Source organism: Narcine bancroftii, chromosome 4 (genome assembly GCF_036971445.1).
Source record: "Narcine bancroftii isolate sNarBan1 chromosome 4, sNarBan1.hap1, whole genome shotgun sequence".
NCBI lineage: Eukaryota > Metazoa > Chordata > Chondrichthyes > Torpediniformes > Narcinidae > Narcine > Narcine bancroftii.
The window spans coordinates 299,697,366-299,724,567 of NC_091472.1; the positions used below are offsets into that span (position 1 = coordinate 299,697,366).

The window sequence follows — 27,202 nt, forward strand, 5'->3', positions numbered from 1 at the left end:
GCCTAAACCCAAAACCCAAAGACTACTGTGAAGCCATACCCTTACTTATAAGCCAATAAAAACCTTTGTTCCCCCTCCAATCGTGAGAGCTTTTATTCACACTACAATTTTATTAGCTTATTGCCTAAACGATGGAAGTGCTACTCAAGCCTTCAATGCTGCTGATAGATCCTTTGTCCCTCGACATGGCTGAGGAGTTCACATACTGGCTAGACTGCTTCAAGGCCTACCTGAATGCAACCAGAGACATCTTCAACACCGATGAATTTGAGGGGAGGAAAAAAAGGTAATGAAGTCATCAGGGTCTGCACTACATATGACGATGTACTTCTGTACCTGAAGTTACAAAATGAGGTCCTAGCGAGACACTGACTCGCTCTATGTCGCCAACGGCTAAGAGAGACCATTGATGACTACCTGCTGGATCTGTGTACGCTTGACAAGAAGTGAAGGTACGAAGCGGCTACGGGCTGTGTTTGTGAGGAAGAACAGATCCTGTTCGGGCATCCCAACGATACTCATAGCAACTGGGCTCATCCTTTATGAGTGTTACAAGATCAAACCAGCAACCACAAAGAAGGCATATCACACAGGGGTAAAGATGAACAATTACTTTATTAACAAAAAAATCACCTTCAAACTTTAATTCAAAATCCCCCCTTTTATAACAATGCCCACTGGTTACTATGCAAATTTCTATAACAGTGTAAAACTAATAAATTCCCCAGCCTAAATATAACATATTTAATTAAAGTCTAAGTTATATTTCCAACCAGCCCACAGAAAAACTTAGACACAAAACACACAAGACTCACAAAACTTCGATCTCAACCGAAGCAAAGATCATAAACAAAATTAAGTTTGTTTGGTAAACTGAAGCCAAAAGATCTTTGAGAGAAAGAGAGAGATAGCACAAAATTCAAAGCAGTCTTCTTATGTTGCTTGCAGAGAGAGGAACAAGTGGCTTGGTCCGGATCCTTCTAGCTGCCTTCGGAATGTTCATCCTTTTTGAAATCCCAACATTCTAAACTGTCCTCCAGACCATGACTCATGCTCTGGGCCTTCTTCCCCTTCACAGCACCCCCAGTGGTGGTTTATCGTCCAAGTCCAGAAATTTTTTTCATTTTCTGCACATGCTTAGTCCGACTCCCACTCTCTCAGCAGTCCATCTTTACCTTGGCTCTCTAAGGCAAACTGTCACTTCCCGTTTGCAATTCCTTGCCCGGACATGTCCATGCCATCGATCAGTAAGGCCCTAAACTCCATTTTTCACCCTGTTCAGGTATCCCGGCTATATCCATAGCAACCGTGGCTCATCATTTATGAGCGATGAACTCCGTCAGTTCTTGCTGGTAAAGGGCAATCAGCTATAACCCCATGGGGGAACTGACAGGTTGAGAAAGAGAATGCTACAGTTTGGAAGGCTGTAAAATTGGCTCTCCGGTCCAAAGGACTTCAAGACTCACGCTGGCAAGATGTCCTATCCATGGTGCTCCACTCCATTAGGTACTACTCTGCACTGCGACCATTGCGACTCCTCATGAGCTGATGTTTTCGATTGAGAGAAAGTCAATATCAGGGACCACCCTCCCAGCTTGGCTTACAGCATCAGGTCCAGTGCTGCTTCAAAAGTATGTGAGGAGGAGCAAAACCGACCCCCTAGTGGAGAAGGTGCACCTACTCCATGCCAACCTCATTTATGCCTATATGGCCTACCTGGATGGCATGGAGGACACTGTCTCAATCAGGGACCTGGCACCCGCCATAACTGAGGGTCCACCACCCCAAGGGAGACAAGACCTACTCAGGATACCCTGGGGAACACCAAGGGGCTCAAGTGAGATGTCTCAGAAAATGGCTCCAGCCACCCTTCAACCAGAGCCAGGTCAGCCATAACCCAAGGTCCTGGAACCACAGGAGGATCAAGAAGTCCAGTGCCCACAAACACTATGGCGATCTGCCTGCACCTCCAGACTGGTTTAATTTGTAAATATTGTAAATATATTTTTGATTATTCTATGTTTTCTGTTTCACCCGCAGGCTTCATTCTGAAGGAAGGGGTGAATGTAGTGAACTGGGAATTCCCTACTGGTGTGATGTTCTAAGGAATGGCTCCTTCCAGACTCCACCCCTACATATCCCGATATAAACCCTGGATCCCCGTAAAAACCCCAGTTCAGTCCTAAGACCATGTGTGCCATTCTGACTGAATAAAAGCGTGTTGTACTCTCTCTGGTCTTGAGTGCTCTCGGTTGTGCTACACACATCACTCCTGCAACCATGTTTCACTAATCGCTATTATGTCATACTTCCAAGTGTCAATCCATACCCTCATCTCATCCTTACAATGCTCCTAGCATTAAAATATATGCATTTCAGATGACAATCAGATTAAATTATGGCAAATCAGATTCACTATGAAGGATAAAGATATCCAAATATAAATTACTGAAAAGATAGTACAACCACTCAAACTCAAATATCCTTTCTGAATAAAAGGACTGAATATAAATAATTGATCAGAAATTATTGCTTGCATGAAGTGGTTTATTTCCATCAACATTTTGTACAACATAAGCACATATTTTGATAATACAAAGAAAACGTCTCTTTTCTGAATGTGGCAACCTACCATCTGATAATGGCCTAAAAGCTCCAACCTGATTTCAATGAAGCCACAATTTGCCAAAATGAAATAATGCTTAATCATCCTTTGTGGATTTCAAGGATGATTAAGCAACTGAGATTGACATACAAGATATATGATCTAAAATAATTCATTCAAAACAGTAATGAATGTTCACAAAGAAAACAAGAGTCTTTTCTCTCTCTCTCTCTCTCTCTCTCTCTCTCTCATGTGCTGCATTGGTACCACAGCAATTTCAGCTCTTCAAATTGAAATACTTTTTCATATTTCCTCACAATTCAGGAGGCTATTCAACTGTGATGAATTATATCATATTTATTATTGTATTGTGACAGAGTATATAGAATATATAGTTATGTTTTTGGGAGATAAATTGGGAAAGGTTTGTTAGAGTAGGTAACATACAAACACTTTAAAATAGATCTTATTTGAAATACTGGAGCTCTGCCCTAAGTTAGACATATCAGGGCCTCAGAGCTTTTGCAAGACCTTTGAAGAGTGCTCAAGGGACTTCACTAATGGATTGCTGTTTACAAAAGGCAACAGATGAAAGATCTTACTGGAGCTGCAGATTGTCTGGAAGAGAACTTGTTATTCTAGGAGGGTCATGTGGTTTTGCAAGCAGAAAGAGTGAGAGAGAGAGACACAGACATCACTTTTACAGTATTACAGTCAGTAGACAGCAGATGGGACTGGAACAGGACAAGCTGGCAAGCTTATGGAAAGCCCCATTTTGGAAGGCGGCCAAGTCAAAGCCCTTGTGGTTCATACAAGAGGAGAGGACTGGCTGTCTAATGTTTCACTTACAATAAGTGAAATAAAAAGAAACTCTGTGGTGACCTGAAAGAAAGAGGTTATCATCTGGAGAACCCTGAAGGGGCAAGTTTTGTCAGCAAGGCACTGAAATGGCTAATTAAAAAGGAACAACAAATCTCTCTCTGAAAACCAACAAAAACCTTCCTGAGTTGTAACCACTTACCTTTCAAGCACCAAAGCCTGATGAACTTTATAAATGTTAAATTCTGTGCACAGTATAAGAATTGTTGTAACACAGTGAACTTCGAGGAATGAGCAGTGAAATTGGACTGTGAACCAAATAACTTTTCTGAACTTACACATGCGCTTAGAATTAGAAGGGGGGGGCGGGGGTAAGTTAATAGTAATAAGTTAAAGTTTGATCCTGTTTTTATGTTTAAAGAAAATTTTAAAATGACTTTTGTTTAAGTAACCATTTGTCTTGGTTAATTTCTATTGCTGCTGGGGTTTGGGGTCCTCTGGGCCCATAACGCAACCAACAAGACTGCCAGTTCTTAGAACACATCCATCACTCCCAATCTTCCACAGATCTCCCTCTCTCCATCAGCTCTTTCCTGAATTTCCTGCTACCTCCAACTTTATCAGGGCAAGTTACAGCTGCCAATTACAAACCAACATGTCTTCGGGATGTGAGAAGAAACTGGAATATCTGGAAAAACAAACACAGTCACACGGAAAAATATACAAACTCTACCCACACATCAGTAGTCAGGATCAAATTCAGGTCACTGGAATTTTGAATATGTTCTCAGAGAAAAGCTTGCATCATCAGATCTGCATTTCCTCCATTTTCAGCTGCTACACTTCTCACATATTCCACCACTGTTCCACAGTAGCAGAATTGAAGGATGCTTACTGCTTAAGCACAAGGGTACTAATTCCAATCTTCACATTTAACATCATCATACTAGCAAAACTAATAATCAAACTCAGAGGTTTGGCACTCTGTTCATACCTCTGTTTTTATTCATTAGCTACAGGGTAGTGATACCTTCCATTTCCCTACCACATATGGTAGGGTAACTAAGATACAATCACAATGAAACATCACTTGGCATCCTATTAGGTCACTGAAGAAATAATTCAGCTGTTTGAATCATGACATGTTTCATTCAATATGCCATGCTTATACAAAGCATCAATCCCTATATTCAAGGAAATGAAGCTTTAAGAGCAATGATTACTTCTTAATTATGCTGACCTGTTCAAGGGCAAAGATGTGTTGATTGAAGTAAAATTGGATTTGTTCATTGGCAATGTTGATACACAGCTGCTCAAATGAATTCTTCTTGAAATTCTCGAATCCAAAGATGTCCAGAATCCCGACATTCATTCCATTTTCAGTATCACTAACAAATATTCAAATTCACACAATAATGAAGCAACATCCAAAAATAAAGCCAGAATGATCTTTAAAGACTAGAAGGGAACATTGGATATATCTACATATCCTTTCATAAACTAAATATCAGCGCCATTACAATAGTTAGAGGAACTCAGCAGGTCAGGCAGCATCCATGGAAAAAAGACAATTGATGTTTCAGGCCAGAACCTTTCCCAATGTTGCCAGACTTGTAGATGTAACAATTTTCATGAAAATAAAATTTTTGTATCAAATTTCCTTGTACACAGAAATATTAAATCTGTTTAAGCCTGAAGACAGACGTGTCAAAAAGTGACAATTTTGTTTCATGTTCATTTGTGCCGTGTAGTAATGCAATTGGCAACTTAATGAAATGAGAAAATAAAATCACATCTTAATGTACGCTATGAAATAGATAATGAGTTAAAAATGTAAAGCAAGAATTTCATTACTTTTTAAAATATCATGTGAATAATCTACAGTGTGATGTCCATGTTGTACAACATTCGTGTGTATTTACATTTATTTCATATCCACAAGACACAACTGAGGAATAACTATTTACATCTGTAAATGGGGTTGTTAATAAATTAATCAAAATTATATTTGTTCCGATAAACAAAGTTTGATCCCATCATACAAATGAGAAAGTATTTAGTGAGCATCATCAGTAATGACATTGTTCCAATTAAATCTGCTTTGCAGCACTCAAATGGCAAAGAGGATTATTGGTTTTTCTTCCTCTTCAAGCAATGCTTTATTTTATCACAAAGACATTCTCACACAAAGTTCACAATTCTTTGTTATGTATTACACATTTACCTACCAAACACTTTTGTCAGGTTGGAGAAGAGAATTAATGCGGTTTACAATCCAGCTGAAAAGTCTCCCATACAAGGCTTTTGACATGGCATCTCTAACATCAGATGCCTCATCCACAGTGTTTGTACGGACTATGGTTTCTCCTCGTGTCACAACACAGTGAGAAGTAAGTGCTTCTTCAAGCTCTTCAGACCCAATACCAAGTAGAGATGAAGCTAGAAGAAAACATTTTAAGTGTTAAATTAAGCCACTCAGCCTATCAGCTCCTGTCTAAGCATTGTTCCTTTCCAATTCGCCTGTTGGCTTGTAGCAGCAGTTCTACAGCAGATACCATTTCATTGGCTCTACACAAAGCCCTGGAACACCTGGACATCAAAGATACATATATCAGGATGCTCTTTGATGACTACAATTCAACATTTAACACTATCATCCCCTCAAAATTGATTAGCAAACTCCAAGACCTGGGACTCAACAGCCCAGTGTGTAATTGGATCCTGGATTTTCTCACCTCCAGCCCACAATCAGTGAGGATTGGTAAGAACATCTCCTCAACAATCTCCATCAGTACCAGAGCTGTGTTCTTTGCCCCTTGCTCTACTCACTTTACACCTCCAACTGTGTGGGTTGGTTCAAAAGCAAAACCATCTACAAGTTTGCTGATAGCACAGTAGTGGGTTATATAAAAAGAGGCAATGAGTCAGCAGATGGGAGGGAGATTGAAAACTTGGCTGAATGGTGCATCACCAACAACCTTGCACTGACTGTTGACTTCAAGAAGGGAAAACTAGAGGTGTATGATTCAGTGATCATTGGAGAATCAGAGGTGGAGAGGGTGTGCAAATTTAAGTTCTTGGGAGTCACTGTCTCAGAGGATCTTTCTTGAACCCAAAACACTAATGGCATCATGAAGAAACCACGTCAGCACCTCTACTTCCTCAGGAGTTTGTGGCAGTTTGGCATGACATCAGAAACCCTGGCAAATTTCCACAGTTGTGTGGTGGAAAGTGTGCTGTCCAGCTGCATCACGATCTGCCCACTGAGCAAAAAGCCCTCCAATATGTAGTGGACACAGCCCAGGACATCACAGCCTACCCCATCTACAGAGAATGCTGCCATTGGAGACATAGGCATATCTAGGGTATGGCAACAAGGGCATGTACCCTAGATGCCACTTGAAGGAGGGTGCCTCATCTGCCCAACATTAAACTCCCAAGGGCACAACTCTGTGTAATATAAAAAAACATCCCTAATGTCTCCCCTAAATCTTCCTCCTTTCATTTTGTATAGATGTCCTGACACCCAGAAGACTCATCCTTCCAACCTGAGCACTAGGTGAGTTGATCCCTGCACCAACCCTCCCCTGTGTTGTCCCATCTGATGCTTCGCCCACACCCACATCAATTGTGTCATTGAAGGCAAAGTCTCTTGAACCAGTCACTCCAGTGAGGGGATCCTCCATGGGGGGGGGGGGGGGCGGGGGGGGGAGGTTCCAACCTTATCCCAGAGGACTTTGAAATGGCGTGCATTAACATGCCTGGAAATCAGATCCTGAAATGAAACCAGCACTTTTGTTTAAGTAACCATTTGTCTTGGTGAATATCTATTGTCTCTCCTTTAATGATTTCATCTCTCCCTTTGAGAGAATCTCAACATTCCTTGGTGCAACCATTGACAACGCCTCATTTAACCACCATGAAGATCACTTGCACATTAAAATTGTGGGTTAAATGGAGAGTTAAACCCTTTAGTGACAAACAACACACACTCATTAAATTATGAATCACATCAACTAAATTCAATCCATAATGTCAATACTAGGAAGGTTTAGGATAATCAATCTCTATTCCAGTTACCCAAAACAATCAAATTAATACACATTAACCAATAGTGTATAAAAAGGGAAATAAATGTATTATGGAGCATAGCTGTTCCAACCATTAAAAAGAATTTGTTCATAGAACTAACAGCAAAACCTATATTTTTATGATCAATTACAAACTCTCCTTGACCAATAAAACTACCACCCACTCTATTCTTTGTTCTGTGATATGTGTTAGCTCCAGTCTGGAAACATCTTTAGAGGTTATTTCCACCAATTACGATGGGACCTGGCTCTGCAAGACAGGTGGCTTTTTACTAAATGAAAATCATATTCACTTGTTATAATTCTAATTATTTTGAGCATAAGCTTTGCAGAATGACTTCAGAAACTGACACAGAAATGGAAGCAGTGTTTAAAGAAACACTGAGAAATATGTGTACATTGTACATTATGCCAAGAGAGCTCAGATACTTCTGAATTCTTTCTCCTTACTAAATCTAATTAGCACTTAATACTCATAGTGTGTTATGTATCCTAAGATTGGATATAGAGCAAAAAAGCAGCCATGTAAATTCTTACAAACCAAAGCATGTTTTGCTTGTTGGTTTTGTTCCCAGAGAAGCAGACTGTTAGAAATGATTAGACATTCTGAATGAGGAAAACTTTCTTCACTCAGTGGGTTCTATATATCTGTGGTCTCTACCCTAGAGAGCTGTGGGGGCTCAGTGGTTGATTACATTACTAGTATATATTGATATTTTAGGGTATATGAGAATCAGGTTTCATTGGGTTAATGTAGGAAAATGCTGAGCGAGGTATATGATGAGCTTGTTGATACTGGAGGAACTTTCAGGATGACGTCATCTGTTTCTGATCACATTTCTCTTTACATTAAGCTTGGCTCTTTAGTAATCTGTGGAGAAAACTTACTAATTTCTAACGGCTCGCCATCAGGAATTTCACTTTTATCCATCTGATGTTTTGAGGCTCTGGATGCAAATTCAATATTTCCAGTGTTTAGGATTGCAGCAAGAACTCTGTACACAGAGCGAACCTCCTGAAATGAGAGGTAATTCAATCACACAAAATGCAATGATTGTTTAATTTTAAAAGTTTCCTATTCAATATAGACACAACTTTCTGATTAGGGGCTCAAGCACTTCTATAAAGATTTTTATAAGAGCATTTATCTCAGATGAATAATGTGAGGGAGCTTTTTATTGATATGAACAGAATATGCTTTCCTCTCAACAGCAAGTGTATCCTCTGAACTTTGAATTCTTTCAAACTCCTATTATTCATGATTATATGATTATAGCAGAACGCAAACATCTCCTGTGTTACAGTGGGGGGGGGGGGGGAGGGGGTGCCTTTCTTGAAGATGGTTTGTTTAGCATTTTTCTGTTCTTTGTGTATGAGTTAAAAATAAGTTGACAAAAAGTGTCTTTAATTACATTTTTTACATAGATTCCTTGATAGCAAATTTTATTCCACTTCTCAAAAATTGAGATAGGTACCTGTGAATTTTATAGAGTTGAATTTCCATTACCGGATGTAATAGGAGTTGGAGCTCATGTCCTCAAATATTCATTTTGAATTTCACAAATGGGACTAACACTGTTTAGGAGAAGCAATACCTATCTGTTGAAATGTTTTTAATTGGACATTGCATTATCCATCTGCTTTTCAATCTGGAATCATCAAAAATCAAAGTTAAATGACAGGACTCCATTCAGTGTGTATGAAGTATGGTAGTCACTGGGTTTTACACTGGTATCCAAGAAACTTGAACTATATGATATGGAACCATGTGTTCAATTTCCCCATGAAAGATGCAGAATTAAAATGCAGTTGCCCACATCTGGAATAAAATGCAAAGAACCATACACCAGACTGTTGCAGAAAGCATTTGGCTCATTTATGTTTCCTACTACAATTCCTATCCAATTAGTTTTATTGTCCAGAATATTTGAGTAGTCTATTAACAGATATTTCCTTAATTTTCTCCCACTTGTCCTTTTCTAAAATTACAACATGATTGATTTCTAACTTTCTCAAGTTTTGATGGAATATTATCAAATTAAAATATTAACACAGCTTATTTCTCCACACATAATGCCTGACTGACTATTTGCAATGTTGTATGATTTGTTATTAATTGGAATTAAACAGAGTTGAAACAATCTTTACAAACATCCACAACTTTTCAATGTTTTGATTTGCTTCTTGAACTCCTGGTTTTCACAGAAAATAATGCAATATTTATATATTAAATTAAATTAGTTTCCTGCCACCCCCCACAAAGATTCAAGACAACCTTTCATAAATGTCCATTTTAAATTCACAATAGATCAGAAAATCCAAAATTTCCCATTAAAAATAGAATTTGGAGATGTTATGGTTTAGAGCAGCCATTCTCAAGCTTCTTTGGGATAGTCTTATTGAACGTGTAGGAAAGAAAACCTGAACATGCTTATTACAAATTTTTTTTTTAAATGAATCTTAGAGTGCAATGTATATAATGAGTCATTATGGAACGTTCATCTTAAACTCGAAGGCGTGAAAACTTAATACAAAGAACTTTAAAAATAATTCTTATAAAATGAAAATTTCAGTGTGATCCTTGTGCAAGTTTTTTGATGTTCGGCTCTAAATTGGATAGTGAAACTCTATTCCTGAACTTTGTAAAGAAAACTATGTTGCTGAATCTACATTCAACTAAATATGGTGAAGGAAAGGCAATTAAAAATATTTCAACTTTTTCCCATCGTTCTAAAAATCTAATCGGCAGATCACTTCAACTCAATTTTTTTTAAGTTGATTGAACTTACAGCGTGCAATTCTCTCACTCTGAAGATCAATCAACCACTCGTGAATTTCTGTGTCAACATTGATGAGTTATTCCTCAAATGGATCTAATATCCAATACGGGATATTGAAGTTTAAATCTTTCCTGCAGATCTGTGTTTATTTGTTTTAGGTGTATCATATAAACAGTAATGTCATTGTCTTTCAGTGCCTTTGCGTTCATGTCCAGATGCATGGGTGACACAGTTGGTGTAGCGGATAGTAGAACACTTTTACAGCACCAGCGATTAGAACCGAGGTTCGAATTCTGCACTGTCTGTAATGAGTTTGTATGTTCTCCCTGTCTCTGCGTGGGTTTTCCCTGGGGGCTCCAGTTTCCCTACATCATTCGAAATGTAGGTTAATTACGTGTAAATTGGGCCTGTTACCATGCTTTATGTCTTTCAAAATTTGGAAATTGTAAAAATTTCTGACATCTCATATCGCTCCAAATGGACTGAACTTTTTAAGTAAAGAAACAATGGCTTCCTTACTATCAATGAAGTTATTGTGTTTATCATGCAAGGTCTTGTTTAATACATTGAGTTTGTCAAAGATATCTGCCAGGTAAAATATGTCCATCTTTAGATCAACGAGCTTCTCTCCATGCTTGTTATGAAAAAGAAAGGAAACAATTATGTTCCAGAGTACAACAAAATGACAAAGGCAATTTCTTCAAAGAACCACCTCACCTCTGCAGCAATGTCTGGATCACTATTGAAGAAGCAGGTATGACCTGCAGAAAGCCATCTCCAAGGGGAATTTTCAGATGAAAAAGAAAACCATGAGGGATACTCAATAGCTGTGGCAGGGCCTAAATAACATAACATGCTACAAAACAAAATCCAGTGCAGTAGAAGATGGCAAATCCCTGATGAACTCAATGTCTTCGATCCCTGATTCGACCACAAGAACAAGAAAGAACCACCACTGCGCACAACCCTGATGATCTGCTCCTGTCCGTATCTAAGGATGACATGCAGCCTGTCTTCAGGAGAGTGAATCTGAGGAAAGCATCCAGTCTAGATGGAATACCTGATTGAATATTAAAAAATCTGTGCTACCAATGTATTCACAGATATCTTCAACATCTCACTCTGGTCAGACGTGGTACACACCTGTTTCTAATGTGAGTCAATCGTGCATGTGCCCAAGAAGAGTATGGTAACCTGCTTAAATCATTAATGAAGTGTTTTGAAAGGCTGGTGTTGAAGCATATCAGCTCCTGTCTGAACAGCAGCACGGATCAGTTCCAATTCGCCTAGCAACAGATTTACGGCAGATGTCATCTCACAAGCTGAGCAGAAAGACCTGGGACACCTAGACAGTAAAGATGCATACATCAGGATGCTCTTTATTGACTACAGAGTGACATTTAATGCCATCATCCCCTCAAAAATGATCAGCAAACTCTAAGACCTGAGACTCAATACCCAACTGTGTAAGTGTATCCTTGATTTCCTCACCTCCAGACCACAATCAGTGAGGATTGGTAAGAACATCTCCTTCCACATGGCTATATTCTTAGCCCCCTGCTCTGCTCGCTTTTCATCTATGACTGTGTGGCCTGGTATGACAACAGCACCATCTACAGATTCGCTGAACATACCACGGTAGTTGGTTGAATAGAAAGGGGCAATGAGGCAGCATACAGGAGGGAGAGTGAAAACCTGGCCGACAATAACCTAGCACTCATTGTCACCAAAACCAAGGACCTGATTATTGACTTCAGGAAGGGTAAACCAGATGTGTGATCATTGGGGGATCAAAGGTGGGAAGGGTGAGCTAATTTAAGTTCTTGGGAGACATTATCTTAAAGGATCTTTCCTGGACTCAACACATTAATGCCATTGTGAAGAAAGCATGTCAGCAGGATTACATGATGCAGTGGAGAGGGTAATCGGGTTCCTCAGAGCTCCAGCACGAACGTGGGTAAAAACATAGAAAACAACTGGTAAAATAGTAAGAAGGTGAGGGACGGGGAAAGTGTTTGGTAGAAGAATTAAAGCCAGAAGAATGGGGAAGAAGGAAAATGATTTTGAAAGAAATGATGGCCCAAACGCCTAACAACTGCCAAAAGAACTGGCCTCGTGGTGAGGGAAATGGCAGGAGAGATGAAAATCAACATCCTACCTGGAGGACCCATGGGGTCAGAAGGCAGCTAGACTCATTCCATGGCGGACCCAGGCACCGGTGTGGATATCATGAAGATGGAGTCAGTGCCGATGCATCGGGTCGAATCCCAAGGTTTGCAACAAATATGGACAGAGAGCGGTGGTGAGGAGTCGTGCTCATAACCCCTGCAGTGTGAAGGGGCCAGTGAGGCAGTGGCGACAGCGGAGAGGGGAGCTGTGTCGGCAGTGATAGTGTCGACAACAGAGGGGTGGTCAGCAACGGCAGCGGTAATGGTGGAAGCAGCACTGAAGATGACCCCCCGTGACAGCCCCGTGGCAGCGAAAACTGTGGAACCTGCCCGAAAAAGACGGTGGAGTCACGACCCGTTCTGCAGGTGGACGGGCCACTGAAACCACTTCCTGATCCCCGAGGAAGCAGGTATGAGAGGATGGGCAGGCTGAGAAGAGAATGTAAGCGCCATGGCAAGAGAAATGACACCCACGCCACTAGGCGAGCCCTGCTCATGGCGAAAGTTAGGGAAAGAGAGCTGAGGGCACCACCAATGCGGAGATCAATGGAGGGGTGAAGGAAAGCTCTGCCCCAAAAGAACTACATATAAGAAAAGATGCAAACAGCACCATAGACTTACCTTCACCTGCAGAGAGGGACGAATCCCAGGTGCAGCAGCGATCCTCCGGCAATGACAGGGGTGATCCCGATCCAGCGGTAATGGTGTCAGGCAGCAGCAGCATGGGAAGCTGCGCAGATGAAATGTACAACCCAACCATGCAGATAGACAGGATGGAAAAAAAATGAAGCAGAGAGGAAAAGAAGGACTGGAGCCTTCTATAAAAAACTTAAAAGTAATGATGGAAACAGTAATAAAGGCTTCAGAAAACAGATTTTAAAAAGTTTTAAGAGACCTGTCATTGGAGCTGGGAGAAGTTAGGAAAGCTATGGGAGAATTATCAGGAAGGGTGACTATTATAGAAGAAAAAGTGGAAAGGATGGAATTAGCATGGAGAGACTGGAAAATGACAGGGAAACCTGGGCAAGGGAGAAAGAAAAAATATGGGACAGACTAGACACCTTTGAAAATCTTAGCAAAATAACATAAAAATTGTAGGGGTGAAAGAGGAGATAGAAGGGAGAGATCCAATAGGATTTTTTAGGGATTGGATCCCAAAAATACTGGGAAGGGAAAGAGTAGGGGGTGGCCTTCAAATAGAAAGGGTTAGTCGCTCAGCTCTTCCAAAGACAGGTCCAGGACAGAAACCCCAATCTGTCCTGATTAGATTGGCCACTTTCCAGTAGAGGGAAAAAAATCTTACGGGCAGCGGCCCTGGGAGCAAGGGAGATGGGCAGCACTTTGGAAAATAAGGGGGGGTGCAAAGACCCCTTCTATCCAAATGCACCATGATGTTCCTTAAATAAAGGTATTTGATCTGGTTAGGAAAATAATGAGGAATAAAGGAATTGGATCAACTTTATTGTATCGAGCAACCCTGAAAATATTCCTGACAACAGGAGGGAGAAACATTTTCACTGAGGCCAGAGAGACACTGAAATACATCAATAATTTGCTTCCCACACACAGTTCTACATGCAATTATATAAATCTGAGTCAAAGGGGAATTTGGACAAAATCTAAGAATTCTTGTCCAATCTGGAATTGTTTAACCTAGAATCTGAGGAGCAGGAGGGGTTAGATACTCCCTTCTCGGAGGAAGAAATAGTAAAAGCATTGAGCTTGCTGCAGACCAATAGATCTCTGGGGGAGGATGGGTTCCTTCCTGAGTTTTATTTAGAATTCAAAGACCTGTTAATACCACTATTTAATGATGTGGTGGAATAGGTGGCTGAGTCCCATTCTCTCCAGGAGTCTTTTTAAATGGCATTATGGTAATTCCTAAAAAGGATAGGGGACCACTAAAGCCGTCCTCCTATATCTCACTTTTGAACATGCACTACAAAATAATAGCTAAAGCTTTGGCAAATAGATTGGCTTGGTATTTACCAAAACTAGTAAATCCAGATCAGGTGGGGTTTGTGCAGAAAATACAATTGGCAGACAATCTAAGTAGGTTACTTAATATAAAACTCCTGGCACAGTCAAGGGCGGATCCAAGTATAGTCATATCACTTGACGCTGAGAAAGCCTTTGATAGACTTAAGTGGGATTTTTTGGAGAAAGTGCTGTAAAAATTTGGATTTGCACATTCATTCATAAATTGGATTAAAGCATTCTACAACAAAGCCAAGGCCAAAGTTATCACTAATAGGCAGACATCTTCAGCTTTCCCATTGTCTAGAAGACAGGGTTGTCTGCTATTCCCTGCTCTATTCGCATTGGTGATTGAACCATTAGCAGAAGCCATTCACCGTGTTCCAAGCATTAAAGAGTGGATCAGGAAGAACACAAAATTAATTTGTTCACAGACTATACTGGAGGACTATGGCAAAATTTTGGGATATAAAAAAATTACAAGAGTGAAATAATGCCACGAATGAATGAGGAGTATGAGAAATACCAACAGGAGAATAAGTTTAAGTGGCTTCAAAAGAGGGTGAAATATTTAGAAATATGGATAGATAAGAATTTGCAAAATTTATATAAATTGAATTATCTCCCCCACTTGGAAACATTGAGGATGACTTACACAGGTGGATGCACCTGCCTATCACGTTGATGGGCAGGGTTAACTGCATTAAAATAAAAGTGATGCCAAGGCTACAATACCTCCTCCAATCTTTGCCCGTACTGCTGCCCCAGAGTTTTTTTCAAAACACTTGGTGGATGTGTCAGACAATTCCTGTGGAAGAACAAAGTAGCTAGAGTCTCCATGGACAAATTGACCTGGGACTGTAGTCTGGGAGTGATGAGACTCCTGGACTTTAAAAAAATATTATTGGGTGGCCCAGGAAAGGTTTATAACCTCGTTCTTCGAGGGGGATGGTTTACTTTCCTGGGCACAAATTGGTCTACACATGGTAGGGGAGGAGATAGCAGGAGACATTATTTACAAATGGGATACCAAATTAATAATGCAAAAAATAAACCAGATTATTGGGTTAAAAATAGGGCTGTCCCCTAAAACCTCCCCTAACCCAGAATAAATTAATCCCCATGATTACGGGTAACAAGATCCTAGACACCTGGTGCCAGAAAGGGATCAGGTGTGCAGAGGACTGCTATGAGAAGGGGCAGCTGATGTTATTTGAACAATTAAAAAACAAATTTGACTTATCAAACAAGACCTTCTTCTGCTATCTTCAATTAAGATCTTTTTTGAGGGACAAATTGGGTCCATCTATGGCCCTGCCACTGTGTAGTGATATGGAGGCTCTGATTCAAAAGGGGATCACACATAAATTTATTTTGGCTATGTATCTCCTGTTCCAAAATGAGAGCCCAAAACTGGGTCTCCATAAAGCGAGGCAAAGATTGGAGTCGGATTTGGGAACAACAATTCCTGAACGATGCTGGTCCAACCTCTGCTGGGTTAACATGAAGGTAGTTATTAATGCCAGATATAGGCTGATGCAATACAACTTTTTGCACCAGTTATACCTCACACCACAAAAATTATATAGAGTTAAACTAGAAATCACAGATGTTTCAGATGCAGTTTAGAGACAGGAACTTTTGTGCATTCAACGTGGCTTTTGGGTAGAATTAGGGGGAATTTTGAAAAAACATCACAGGGGTGGAATATCCACAGGACCCAGCCTTGTTCCTGCTAGGAGACATTACGGACATGTGTCCAAGATCGTCTTAAAGTCAAATTCAATTTGTGAAGGTCGCCTTGGAAATGGGTAATAGTTGCCTGGAAATCTGACTCAGCTAAGCATAGCAAGATGGAACATGGAGATGCAGAGCTGTGTTCCCCTGGAGAAAATTACTTATAACTTAAGGGGGATATATGGCACATCTGCTGAGGTATGGCAGCCATACCTGTGCCATGTCAAAATGCAGGTGTGATTAACCTCCCCACGGCCTTTCTCAAGGGAACAACAGGATCTCACAAGCCTTGAAACATTGAAAATGAAGAGACAACTTTGAAATCCTGCCGGCTCCTCCTCCCTTATTTTTTCCCTCATATATTTGGATTATTATTTTTAATAATTGATTTTTATGTTTTGCTTGGGTTGAATGGGGGGGTAGGAAAAGACAGGGGAAGAAAAGGAAAAAGGGGGGGCTCAGCAAACAATGATCTGTAAAAGGGGAGAATTGTTCCCCTATAACATTTGGTTGATACAAGTCTGCAAAACTATAAATAAAATTTTCAAAAAAAAAGGAAAGCATGTCAGCGCCTCTACTTCCTCAGGAGTTTTCAGAGGTTTCGTATGACACCAGAAACCCTGGCAAATTTCTGTTTGGTGGAAAGTGTGCTGACTGGCTGCATCATGGTCTAGTATGGGGACACCAAAACCTCCGAGTGCAAAAGGCTGTGGACACTTCCCAGGACATCACAGGCCAACCCTCCCCACCATCGAGAACATCCTCAGAGATAATCTACAGAGAACACTGCATCACAGAGCAGCAGCAATCATCAAGGATCCACACTACCCAGCAGGAAAGATGTATAGGTGACACAAGACCCACACCACCAGCTTCAGGAATAGCGGCTACCCCTCCACCATTAGACTCCTCATTGACAAACTCAATCAGACTCATTTAAGGACTTACATTTGCACTTGATTTTTTTCACTCTCTGTATTGCAGTTATTTACATTTCTTTATTTATTATGTGTACATTGTGTACAGGTTTTTATTTTGCAGTACCAATAAGTAGTAATTCTGCCTTGCCCCCAGAAAAAAGAATCCCATGGTTGTATGTGATGTCATGTATGTACTCTGACAATAAAGATGAAATCTGAAAATGTTCGTCATTTTCTTCACACAGCTGCTGGAATAGATGGTCTTGAAGGGAATATGATTTTATAAAGATTACAGTCTGTATGACAATTGAAAGGGAAGCATTTAAACATCCTCCTAATTTTTTAGCTACTAACTTTTCCTTATGAATGATGCAATGCATGGTGAAGACTAAAGGTATAACATTTTTCAGGCATGTGATGAACCCTGTTACATCCAGCCATTGAAGTGGTGCCATCAGTTGCTCGGGCAACTTTGTTCTCAAATGGAATACTGTTCACTCAATTTTTCTACCAATAGTGGAATTTCTCAAAGTAATTGCCTGAATAGTTTCTTTGGCATTTAAGTTCATGACATCAGATAGTATTATGGACAATGAAGGCAAAGTAAATGGCTCAGTGACATTGAGTATTTGCACTTTTAGCAATCACTTATTTTATATGAGACAAAAAGACCCATTTCTAATTTCTGTGATGTTTTAGTGATCATAGGTTTGAGTGTAGGCCTTTTCTTGTAATTATCTCTAAGGTTTTTAAAGTAATCTAATGTTTATCTTTGTTCTCTTTATGTACGGTCCCTAGATGCTGTTTCCTTTCATGCTTTTGTTTGAAACTGTATTCAAACAAACCAAACACATAGCCAGAGAATGGTTTTGTGGAGATGTAATGAAACCATACGATAAGTATTCCACCGAATAATGATGATGACACTTCATTTTGCTGAGGAATTCATGGGTAAAATTAATTCTGAAAGTAACAAAAACGAACTATTACAACACAAAAGCACTTCTTACAAGGGTTAGCTCAAAAGTTAGCTTAAATTTTATGGAAAATAATGAGCCATATCTTCTTTAATAAAAGGCTAGTAGATTCACTACCCATCATGAAAAGTCAAAGTAAAATGAGGGCCCTTGCAGACACAAAAAATATGGAGCAAAACTTTTCGCCCTGCACGCTTATTTCCTGGAATTGAAGGTGATAGAACAAAATAGGAAAACTACGTGGAAAGCAATTCATAGCCAAAGCTGGTTCCATGTCAGTCAATCAAAATCATGTCGAAGCAAGGAATGCTCTGAAAACATTGTTAATTTTCGCATTTATCTCGGCCAGTGGTTCTCAACCTTTTTATTTCCATTCACCTACCACTTTAAGTATTTTCTATGACATCAGTGCTCTGTGATTAGTAAGGGACTGCTTAAGTTGGTATGTGAGTGTGAAGGGAAAGTTAAGAACCACTGCTCTAGACCCAATTGTTACTGAAATATTTTGCTTGAGAAAAATTGTTATTGGTCCATTTCCTTTGGAGTGATGAAATTGTGCACATAACGAGTCAATTAGGAACAATTAAAGCAGGGGTTTTCAAACTTTTCTTTCCACCCTTATACCACTTTAAGCGATCCCTTACTAATCAGAGAGCACCTATGAAATAGGGAATACTTAAAGTGGTTTGCGAGTGGAAAGAAAAAGGTTGAGAATCACTGATCTAAGTCATTCTGGGTTGTCTCCAAATGCCACCAACTTTGAAAATAAAATCTTGAGTTACTTGGCAACTAGACAGCAAAGCCTGTAGCAAATTACTTTCCTTCCTCAAAAAATGTTTTATCCGTTCGTTTTTTATGCCCCCTTGTACATTCTGGGCCCCCCTTATTAGGGATTTCAGTCCATTCATCCCCTTAAATGTGCTGTGGCCCCTAGGGGAGGGGGGGCTGAATGCAGCCTCCATCTCTCCCATGTTAAGGTTGCATGGCCCTGTTGAGAATGGCTTGTTTAAAGAAAGAATTTCTAACCAAAATATGCATTCATAATTGCTGAAGATGAATGGTGTCACTGTTTATGATATGATTACTGTTCAGATTCTAATTGTTTCCATTTTCAATACATTATTGGTAGAGCAAAACCAAACAATTGTGGATGTACAAAACTCGTGTTAATTATTCAGGATGACTACATTTAGTGGATCTGATTTCCCAATTAAATTCTTCCCATTAGTAATGGAACACATTTTTAAATATCTATATCCACGCTCACCTGCAATTTTCATCAAGGTCTTGTGAGGCATGCTTTGTTCAAACATTGAAGAGCCAGTGACCATACTTTAAGGCACAGTTGGAGACCTTTGCTGAAAGATTAATGATCTACTTTTTCAAAGATTATTTGAGAAGGCAAGAAGATTAGGAAAGCTAATTAATCTGGTTTTTTCGAAGATGCTGCGTATGTAAATATGTCTGGCAATTTGAATAAGTATTTAAATTATTTTTTCATGAAACCGTGGTTTAATCAGTTATACATGACCTTGCATCACAAGAAAACTTTAAAAAAAAAACTTTATCATAAAATGTTCAGATGAATCAAATATTAAATCAAACATTTTTGCACTGCTAATTTTTAGTTGTCGAAAATAAAACTGATTCCTCTATATTTCATCTCTTCATTCAAGTCAAGAAAATGTAATTGGTATGGATCCACTGAATAAAATGGTGCACAACAAGTCGAGAATAAGAGTCAATGGCATGATTTATTGTACTTTCCCTCCACTCTCCCCCAGCACACACACACCCTTCAAATTTGGTGCTACTTGGCTCAGGGTATTTAGAGTACAATTTAAGCAGCTATCAATGCCAATTTTGGGCTCACTCACCTCATCAGTAAATCCAATAATTCTGAAACAATGCTGAATGGCTTCAAAACGCTCCCTGTATGAGCTGTTCATTAAAATATCATGCATATTCTCATTTTTATCATTGTCAATATACCTATTCAATCAAAGAAGAGTTACAATATTACAACCTTTAATTTTGAAATTCAAAATTCAACACATGGATCACCAGTGATGTGCCAGAAAGACAACTGTATAATCACTGCAGAGGTTGAACTGAATGAAGAGAGAATAGCAATACATTACCATTCCATCAGACAATAAATAAGCAAGGATCTGTATTTTGAAGTGAAACACTCATTTTACTTCATTGATAAAATTACGATTAAGTTACCAGATTGTTTTTCCTGCTACTTTAAACTCACTAGGTCTGTTGGAAATTTATTGTAAGGCTGTGCAACAGATTAAAAACATGAAATCAAAATGTTTCTGTACTAAAATAGTCCAGAAAATCTGCTAGTTCAACACCAAAAATGAGGATTTTGGATATCCTCATTTATCCTAAATTTTTTTAAAGTTTTGGATAACTGAGGAGTTCGGAGAATCCGATTTCGGATAATCTCCATATAGTCTTCCCACCACTGATGTAGGACTAACTAGTCCATAATTCCAAGGATTCCTCTTGAACAATGGAACAGCATGAATGCATGCATTGTAAGGCCTGTTTTCTGTGCTGTAGTATTCAATGGTTCTATGGTATAGCTATATTTTGCTCAGGGTTCTCTATCAATGTATTGTAAGTACTCACAATTGTTGTTGTGTAATATGGAGATACTATCCTTCCAGGCATTTCTTCAAGATACATGTAATCAGCTTTATTATTACTATAGTTGATGCTGTCACACAGTGGTGTCATTAATGTGCTACTACCTCAACATTCCAGTGATCTGACTTCTGCCCTGAACTCTGGCCCTGTCTGTGTGCAGTTTGCACATTCTCCCTGTGACCATGTGAGCTTCCTCTGGATGCTTCAATTTCCGCCCGAATCTCAAAGATGTGAGTCGATAGATTATTGGCCGTTGCTGTAGTGTGTAAGTGAGTTGTAAGTGGAGGAAATGATAGAAATGTGGGAAAATTTTAAAAAAAGGGAATAGCATAGATTTCTAAAAATGGTTACATGAAAGTCAGAGCAAAGTTGAAAAGGGGCCTTTTCATACTGAATCATTCTTGTGGAGAAAAAATGGACACTGGAAGGTATATAGACTTAAAGGTGCATGAAGTAAAAGGTTTCAATGTTGTGCTGCTCTGGGCCGAGGTATGCATTCCCCCGAGTGGCCTTTAGTTCAAAATGATTTGTATGCCAAAATATTTTATTTTGTATTTGAGAAAGATAATCAAAGATTGATATATACCTATTCTTGCAATTTCAAATCAATTTAGCAGTTTCAACTTTTTGCTTTTCATTTTTTTATCCAAAACACCTGTTTTTGAAAACTGAAGTTGGCAATTTATTTTGGGGGGTGGGGGCGGTATGCAATAGTTGGTCTTGTCCAGGGTGAAAAATAATCTGGCACCGGCCCTGAATCTGGAATAACCCTAGAGATGCATGTGGCAATTGGTTTGTCCATCAGATTTTTATTATATCTATGTCCATCAGATATCATCAGTATTTTCAAGTGCATACTCGATTAGGGAGTAATAAAGTTGCATCTAGGAGTATGGTTTCATCTATTCTGTGACTAAATAATGAGCTACAAATAATTCATTTCTGAAAAGGTGTGCTGAAGCAGGATTGGTGTGGGAGATGGAGGGAATGTTTTGAAGAGAAAGGTGGATGATGTTGGGTGGAGGGAGGATTCGGGCACAGGACATACATTTCTGAAGTTACTAATTAAACAGTTGAAATAATTCTAACAATAATTTTGTATGTCATATTTGACATTTTAGCATGTTTTATGCCTGTCAAGGCACATTTTATGACTGTAGTTCTGAGCTAAAGGAAGTTCATGTAAACCAACGGTAAAAAGTAGTGCGCAAAGTTTAATCTAATTTTGTTTCACTCTCAGTCAGGAATGTGGACTATTACTTTTGAAGTGATGTCCTGGAGTTCAATTCAGTTTTGAAGAGATAATAGTATTCATGATCCTACTTCATACCGCTGTTCACTCAAAGCAGGATTTAGGCCTTACACAATAATCTTTATGAGCCTGGTTTGCTAATTTGGCCCCAAAAGCTTTGATCCTGAAAAGTCTGTTGTATTTTTTTCCAAAATTAACTCAGTCCACTTGAGAATTTACATCAAGATCAGAAGGCATTCTGATGATACCTCGATGATGGGAAGGAAGTATGGAGAATTAAGTCAAGTGATGAGAAAGAAGTGAGGTACAGAAATAAATCCTTTTTTTCTGCTAATGAATTTAAGTGTAGCAAGAAAGGGCACCAGGCCTACTTTATTTTTTTAATACTCCGTACAGGACCCAACATGCCACATCTTCATTGAATTTGATTTGAAAAAAGTGTATCTATGCCTCCCATGCATACATCAAACACTTAACAACTTCAGATAGTCATGATTTCAATCTGGATTGGGAAATAGAAATGTGGGGTTCAAGGCAAACATCAAACTCACTCTAATATTGATAGTGAGATGCCTGAATAAGGTCCCTTTGCAACTTCCTGCCCTCCAAATCTGAAACATTTACAGGGTGACCTCTATCGTCCTTCTCTATCGCCATATCTCAGTGGCTTCTTGCCTTAAACTAGGAAGGAACAGCTCTTAGGTTCATGTCTCAAATAAAACCAAATGTTTTCAATTAATATATAATTACTCACCTCGGAGATTTATTTTCAGCTAGGTTATATTCCTCTAATTTCTTCTGATGAAACAGACCAGCATAGATATAATAAAAAATGTGAAAATTTTTCTCATTTCTGAAAGGAAATAATATTAATGTGAATAAAAATCCATGGCATTTTCATTTCAACTCTTAAAATCTAATATGCGACAACTACTAAAGGAAAAGCTCGTTTTCATAATTGGATTTCACACTATTTTAGAAAATGGGGCATCACCAAAACAAAATTTTCCTTTTAAATATTTATAAATAATGTTACTTGTTCAATATGAGAAATCAAAGTCCGGAAATGCATACAGGACTGGGAATTGCTAAAAAATATAACCATTTAATCTACTGCATCCATAAATGCTTTTGTAAAACAATTTCAAATTGATGACTTTCTGAATGAGTCTATCATATCTTGTCAAATGTCCTATTAAAATCCATATACACCACATCAACCATTTTACTTTCAATTTGTTTTGTCACTTCCTGGAAAATTCAATTAGGCTTGGGTGGCATGATCTGCCCATCACAAAAGTCATGCTAACTATCCCTAATAAGACTTTGCTTCTCCAAATGCTCCCAAATCCTTTCTCTAAGAATCCTCTCCATATAGTCTTCCCACCACTGATGTAAGGCTGACTAGTCCATAATTCCAAGGATTCTTCTTGAACAATGGAACAGCATTTGCCATCCTCCAATTCTCTGGTATAACTCTGGCCAGAATGAAAAGATCATGATCAACACCCCAGCAATCTCTTGCAGTGCACAGAAGTGTTGAAGAAACCCAACTTGTCACACATCATGTAAAACAAAAGCGAGTTTACTGCCTTTTGCCATACCTGAAAGCTACACAACTTGCTGAGTTTCTCCAACATTTTTCTGCACTGCACGGGATTTCTTGTTTACTAGCAATCTCTCGACTCACTTCCCATATTAACCAGGAGTATATCCTATCCCAACTTATGAACTTATCTATCCAAATGCTTTGTAGAAGGTCCAACACCATCTCTTTTTTAATCTTGACATGCTCCATCACATGAGCCTGTTCAAAGCTAACCTCACATTTGTCAAGGTCCCTCTCCCTGGTGAACACTGAAGCAAAGTATTCATGAAGGACTTCTACCTCCTCCACCTCCAAGCATAATTCCCTCTTTATCCCAGAGCAGTCCTCCCCTCTCTCTAATCATCCTCTTGTACTCCACGCATATATGGAATACATTGGGATTTTCCTTAATTCTACTTGACAAGACCTCCTCGTGACCCCTTCTTGCTCCCCCAAGTCCCTTCTGAAATTCATTCCTGGCTTCCTTAGAGCACTGCCTGATTTTTGCTTCCTAAATTTTAAGTCTGCTTTCTTCTTCCTCTTGGCTTAATGTTCCATCACTCTTGTCAGCAATGGTTCCTTTACCCTCCCATTCTTTCCCTGTCCCAGCAGGAAAAACCTATGCAGAATTCCATATGTGGTCTCGAAACAACCTTCACATTTCTGGACTTCATTTTCTTGAGAACATTTGTTTAAAATTAACACTCCCAAGTTTCTGCCTTCTTCTTTGGCTTGGCTTTGCAGACGAAGATTTATGGAGGGGTAAATGTCCACGTCAGCTGCAGGCTCGTTTGTGGCTGACAAGTCCGATGTGGGACAGGCAGACACGGCTGCAGCGGTTGGAGGGGAAAATTGGTTGGTTGGGGTTGGGTGTTGGGTTTTTCCTCCTTTGTCTTTTGGCAGTGAGGTGGGCTCTGCGGTCTTCTTCAAAGGAGGTTGCTGCCCGCCGAACTGTGAGGCGCCAAGATGCACGGTTGGAGGCAATATCAGCCCACTGGCGGTGGTCAATGTGGCAGGCACCAAGAGCTTTCTTTAGGCAGTCCTTGTACCTCTTCTTTGGTGCACCTCTGTCACGGTGGCCAGTGGAGAGCTCGCCATATAACACGATCTTGGGAAGGCGATGGTCCTCCATTCTGGAGACGTGACCTACCCAGCGCAGTTGGATCTTCAGTAACGTGGATTCGATGCTGTCGGCCTCTGCCATCTCGAGTACTTCGATGTTAGGGATGAAGTCGTTCCAATGAATGTTGAGGATGGAGCGGAGACAACGCTAGAGGAAGCGTTCTAGGAGCCGTAGGTGATGCCGGTAGAGGACCCATGATTCGGAGCCGAACAGGAGTGTGGGTATGACAACGGCTCTGTATACGCTTATCTTTGTGAGGTTTTTCAGTTGGTTGATTTTCCAGACTCTTTTGTGTAGTCTTCCAAAGGCGCTATTTGCCTTGGCGAGTCTGTTGTCTATCTCGTTGTCGATCCTTGCATCCGATAAAATGGTGCAGCCGAGATAGGTAAACTGGTTGACCGTTTTGAGTTTTGTGTGCCCGATGGAGATGTGGGGGGGCTGGTAGTCATGGTGGGGAGCTGGCTGATGGAGGACCTCAGTTTTCTTCAGGCTGACTTCCAGGCCAAACATTTTGGCAGTTTCTGCAAAATAGGACGTCAAGCGCTGAAGAGCTGGCTCTGAATGGGCAACTAAAGTGGCATCGTCTGCAAAGAGTAGTTCACGGACAATTTGCTCGTGTGTCTTGGTGTGAGCTTACAGGCGCCTCAGATTGAAGAGACTGCCATCCGTGTGGTACCGGATGTAAACAGCGTCTTCATTGTTGAGGTTTTTCATGGCTTGGTTCAGCATCATGCTGAAGAAGATTGAAAAGAGGGTTGGTGCGAGAATGCAGCCTTGCTTCACGCCATTGTTAATGGAGAAGGGTTCAGAGAGCTCATTGCTGTATCTGACCCGACCTTGTTGGTTTTTGTGCAGTTGGATAACCATGTTGAGGAACTTTGGGGGGCATCCAAGGCGCTCTAATATTTGCCAAAGCCCTTTCCTGCTTTGGTGAGGTCAACAAAGGTGATGTAGAGTCCTTTGTTTTGTTCGCTGCACTTTTCTTGGAGCTGTCTGAGGGCAAAGACCATGTCAGTAGTTCCTCTGTTTGCGCGAAAGCCGCACTGTGATTCTGGGAGAACATTCCCGGCGACACTAGGTATTATTCTATTTAGGAGAATCCTAGCGAAGATTTTGCCTGCAATGGAGAGCAGCGTGATTCCCTGTAGTTTGAGCAGTCTGATTTCTCGCCTTTGTTTTTGTACAGGGTGATGATGATGGCAGCTTTCCTTGGTCCCAGCAGAGCTTGAAAACTCATGCAGTTTGGCATGCAGAGTTTTGCCACCAGCCTTCCAGACCTCTGGGGAGGATTCCATCCATACCTGCTGCTTTGCCACTTTTCAGTTGTTCAATTGCCTTATATGTCTCTTCCCGGGTGAGGACCTCATCCAGCTCTAGCCTTAAGGGCTGTTGAGGGAGCTGGAGCAGGGCGGATTCTTGGACTGAGTGGTTGGCACTGAAAAGAGATGGAAGTGTTCTGACCATCGGTTGAGGATGGAGATCTTGTCGCTGAGGAGGACTTTGCCGTCTGAGCTGCGCAGCGGGCTTTGGACTTGGGGTGAGGGGCCGTACACAGCCTTTAGAGCCTCGTAAAAACCCCTGAAGTCGCCAATGTCTGCGCTGAGCTGGGTTCGTTTGGCGAGGCTAGTCCACCACTCATTTTGGATCTCCCGGAGTTTGCGCTAAAGATGGCTGCATGAGCGACGGAAGGCTTGTTTCTTCTCTGGCCAGGACGGCTTTGTAAGGTGAGCCTGGTGGGCAGCTCGCTTCTTTGCCAGCAGCTTCTGGACTTCCTGGCTGTTTTCGTCGAACCAGTCCTTGTTTTTCCTGGAGGAGAAGCCCAGTACCTCTTCAGTGGATTGCAGTATGGTAGTCTTCAGCTGATCCCAGAGGGTTTCAGGGGACGAGTCCGTGAGGCGGATTGCATCCTCGAGCTTTGCTTTGAGGTTTGCCTGGAAGTTTTCTCTCACTTCGTCTGACTGCAGGTTTCCAACATTGAACCTCCTTCTGGGGCCTTTACTGTTCCTGGACTTTGGCTTGAAGTGAAGGTTGAGCTTGCAGCGAACAGTGTGGCATTCCGCGCTGGGCATGACCCTGGTGTGGAGCACATCTCATTTGTCTCTTTCTCGCACCAGGACGCAATTAGCCTGCCCCAATGAAGTACTTTTCCATTCTCTGCTCCTATCCTTAACTATGCCAAAGATCAGGGAGTTGCGGTCACTAATTGTGAAATGTTCGCCCACTGAGAAGTCTGTCATCTGACTAGGTTCATTGCCCAGTACTAGATCCATTATGGTTTCCCTTCTAGTGAACATCCACATTTTGTGGCATGACTCCTTCTTGGACACACCTAACAAATTATGCCCCATCCTACCCTCTTAACTTATCTGCCCTTAGTGGCCGGTGGCTATAGGGGGACCTACTCCCAATAGAGTGATTTCTCCCTTCCTGTTTCTGACTTCCACTCACACTAACTCAGTGGATGTTCCTTCCACAATGTTGTTCCAAAGTCTTCACTCTCCACC

General features: G+C 40.5%; 1 protein-coding gene across 25 annotated transcripts in view; it reads right to left on the reverse strand.

Moving 5' to 3' along the window:
• LOC138762153 (myosin-IIIb-like) overlaps positions 1-27,202 on the reverse strand; it is a 550,501-nt gene that overhangs the window by 358,293 nt on the left and 165,006 nt on the right. For 22 of the 25 annotated variants that reach the window (XR_011356778.1, XR_011356777.1, XR_011356779.1 and 19 more), the window contains 5 exons: positions 22,742-22,840; positions 19,952-20,066; positions 8,404-8,530; positions 5,653-5,863; positions 4,665-4,812 (listed from right to left, as the gene is read on the reverse strand). Coding sequence is in view for 19 of the 25 variants with exons in the window: in XM_069935663.1 (XP_069791764.1) it covers positions 4,665-4,812; positions 5,653-5,863; positions 8,404-8,530; positions 19,952-20,066; positions 22,742-22,840 (700 nt within the window). In the remaining 6 variants the exon portion in view is untranslated. Of the gene's footprint in view, positions 1-4,664; positions 4,813-5,652; positions 5,864-8,403; positions 8,531-8,990; positions 9,165-19,341; positions 19,433-19,951; positions 20,067-22,741; positions 22,841-27,202 lie in introns of those variants that run through there. The other 3 variants (XR_011356781.1, XR_011356782.1, XR_011356780.1) reach the window with 3 other exon arrangements.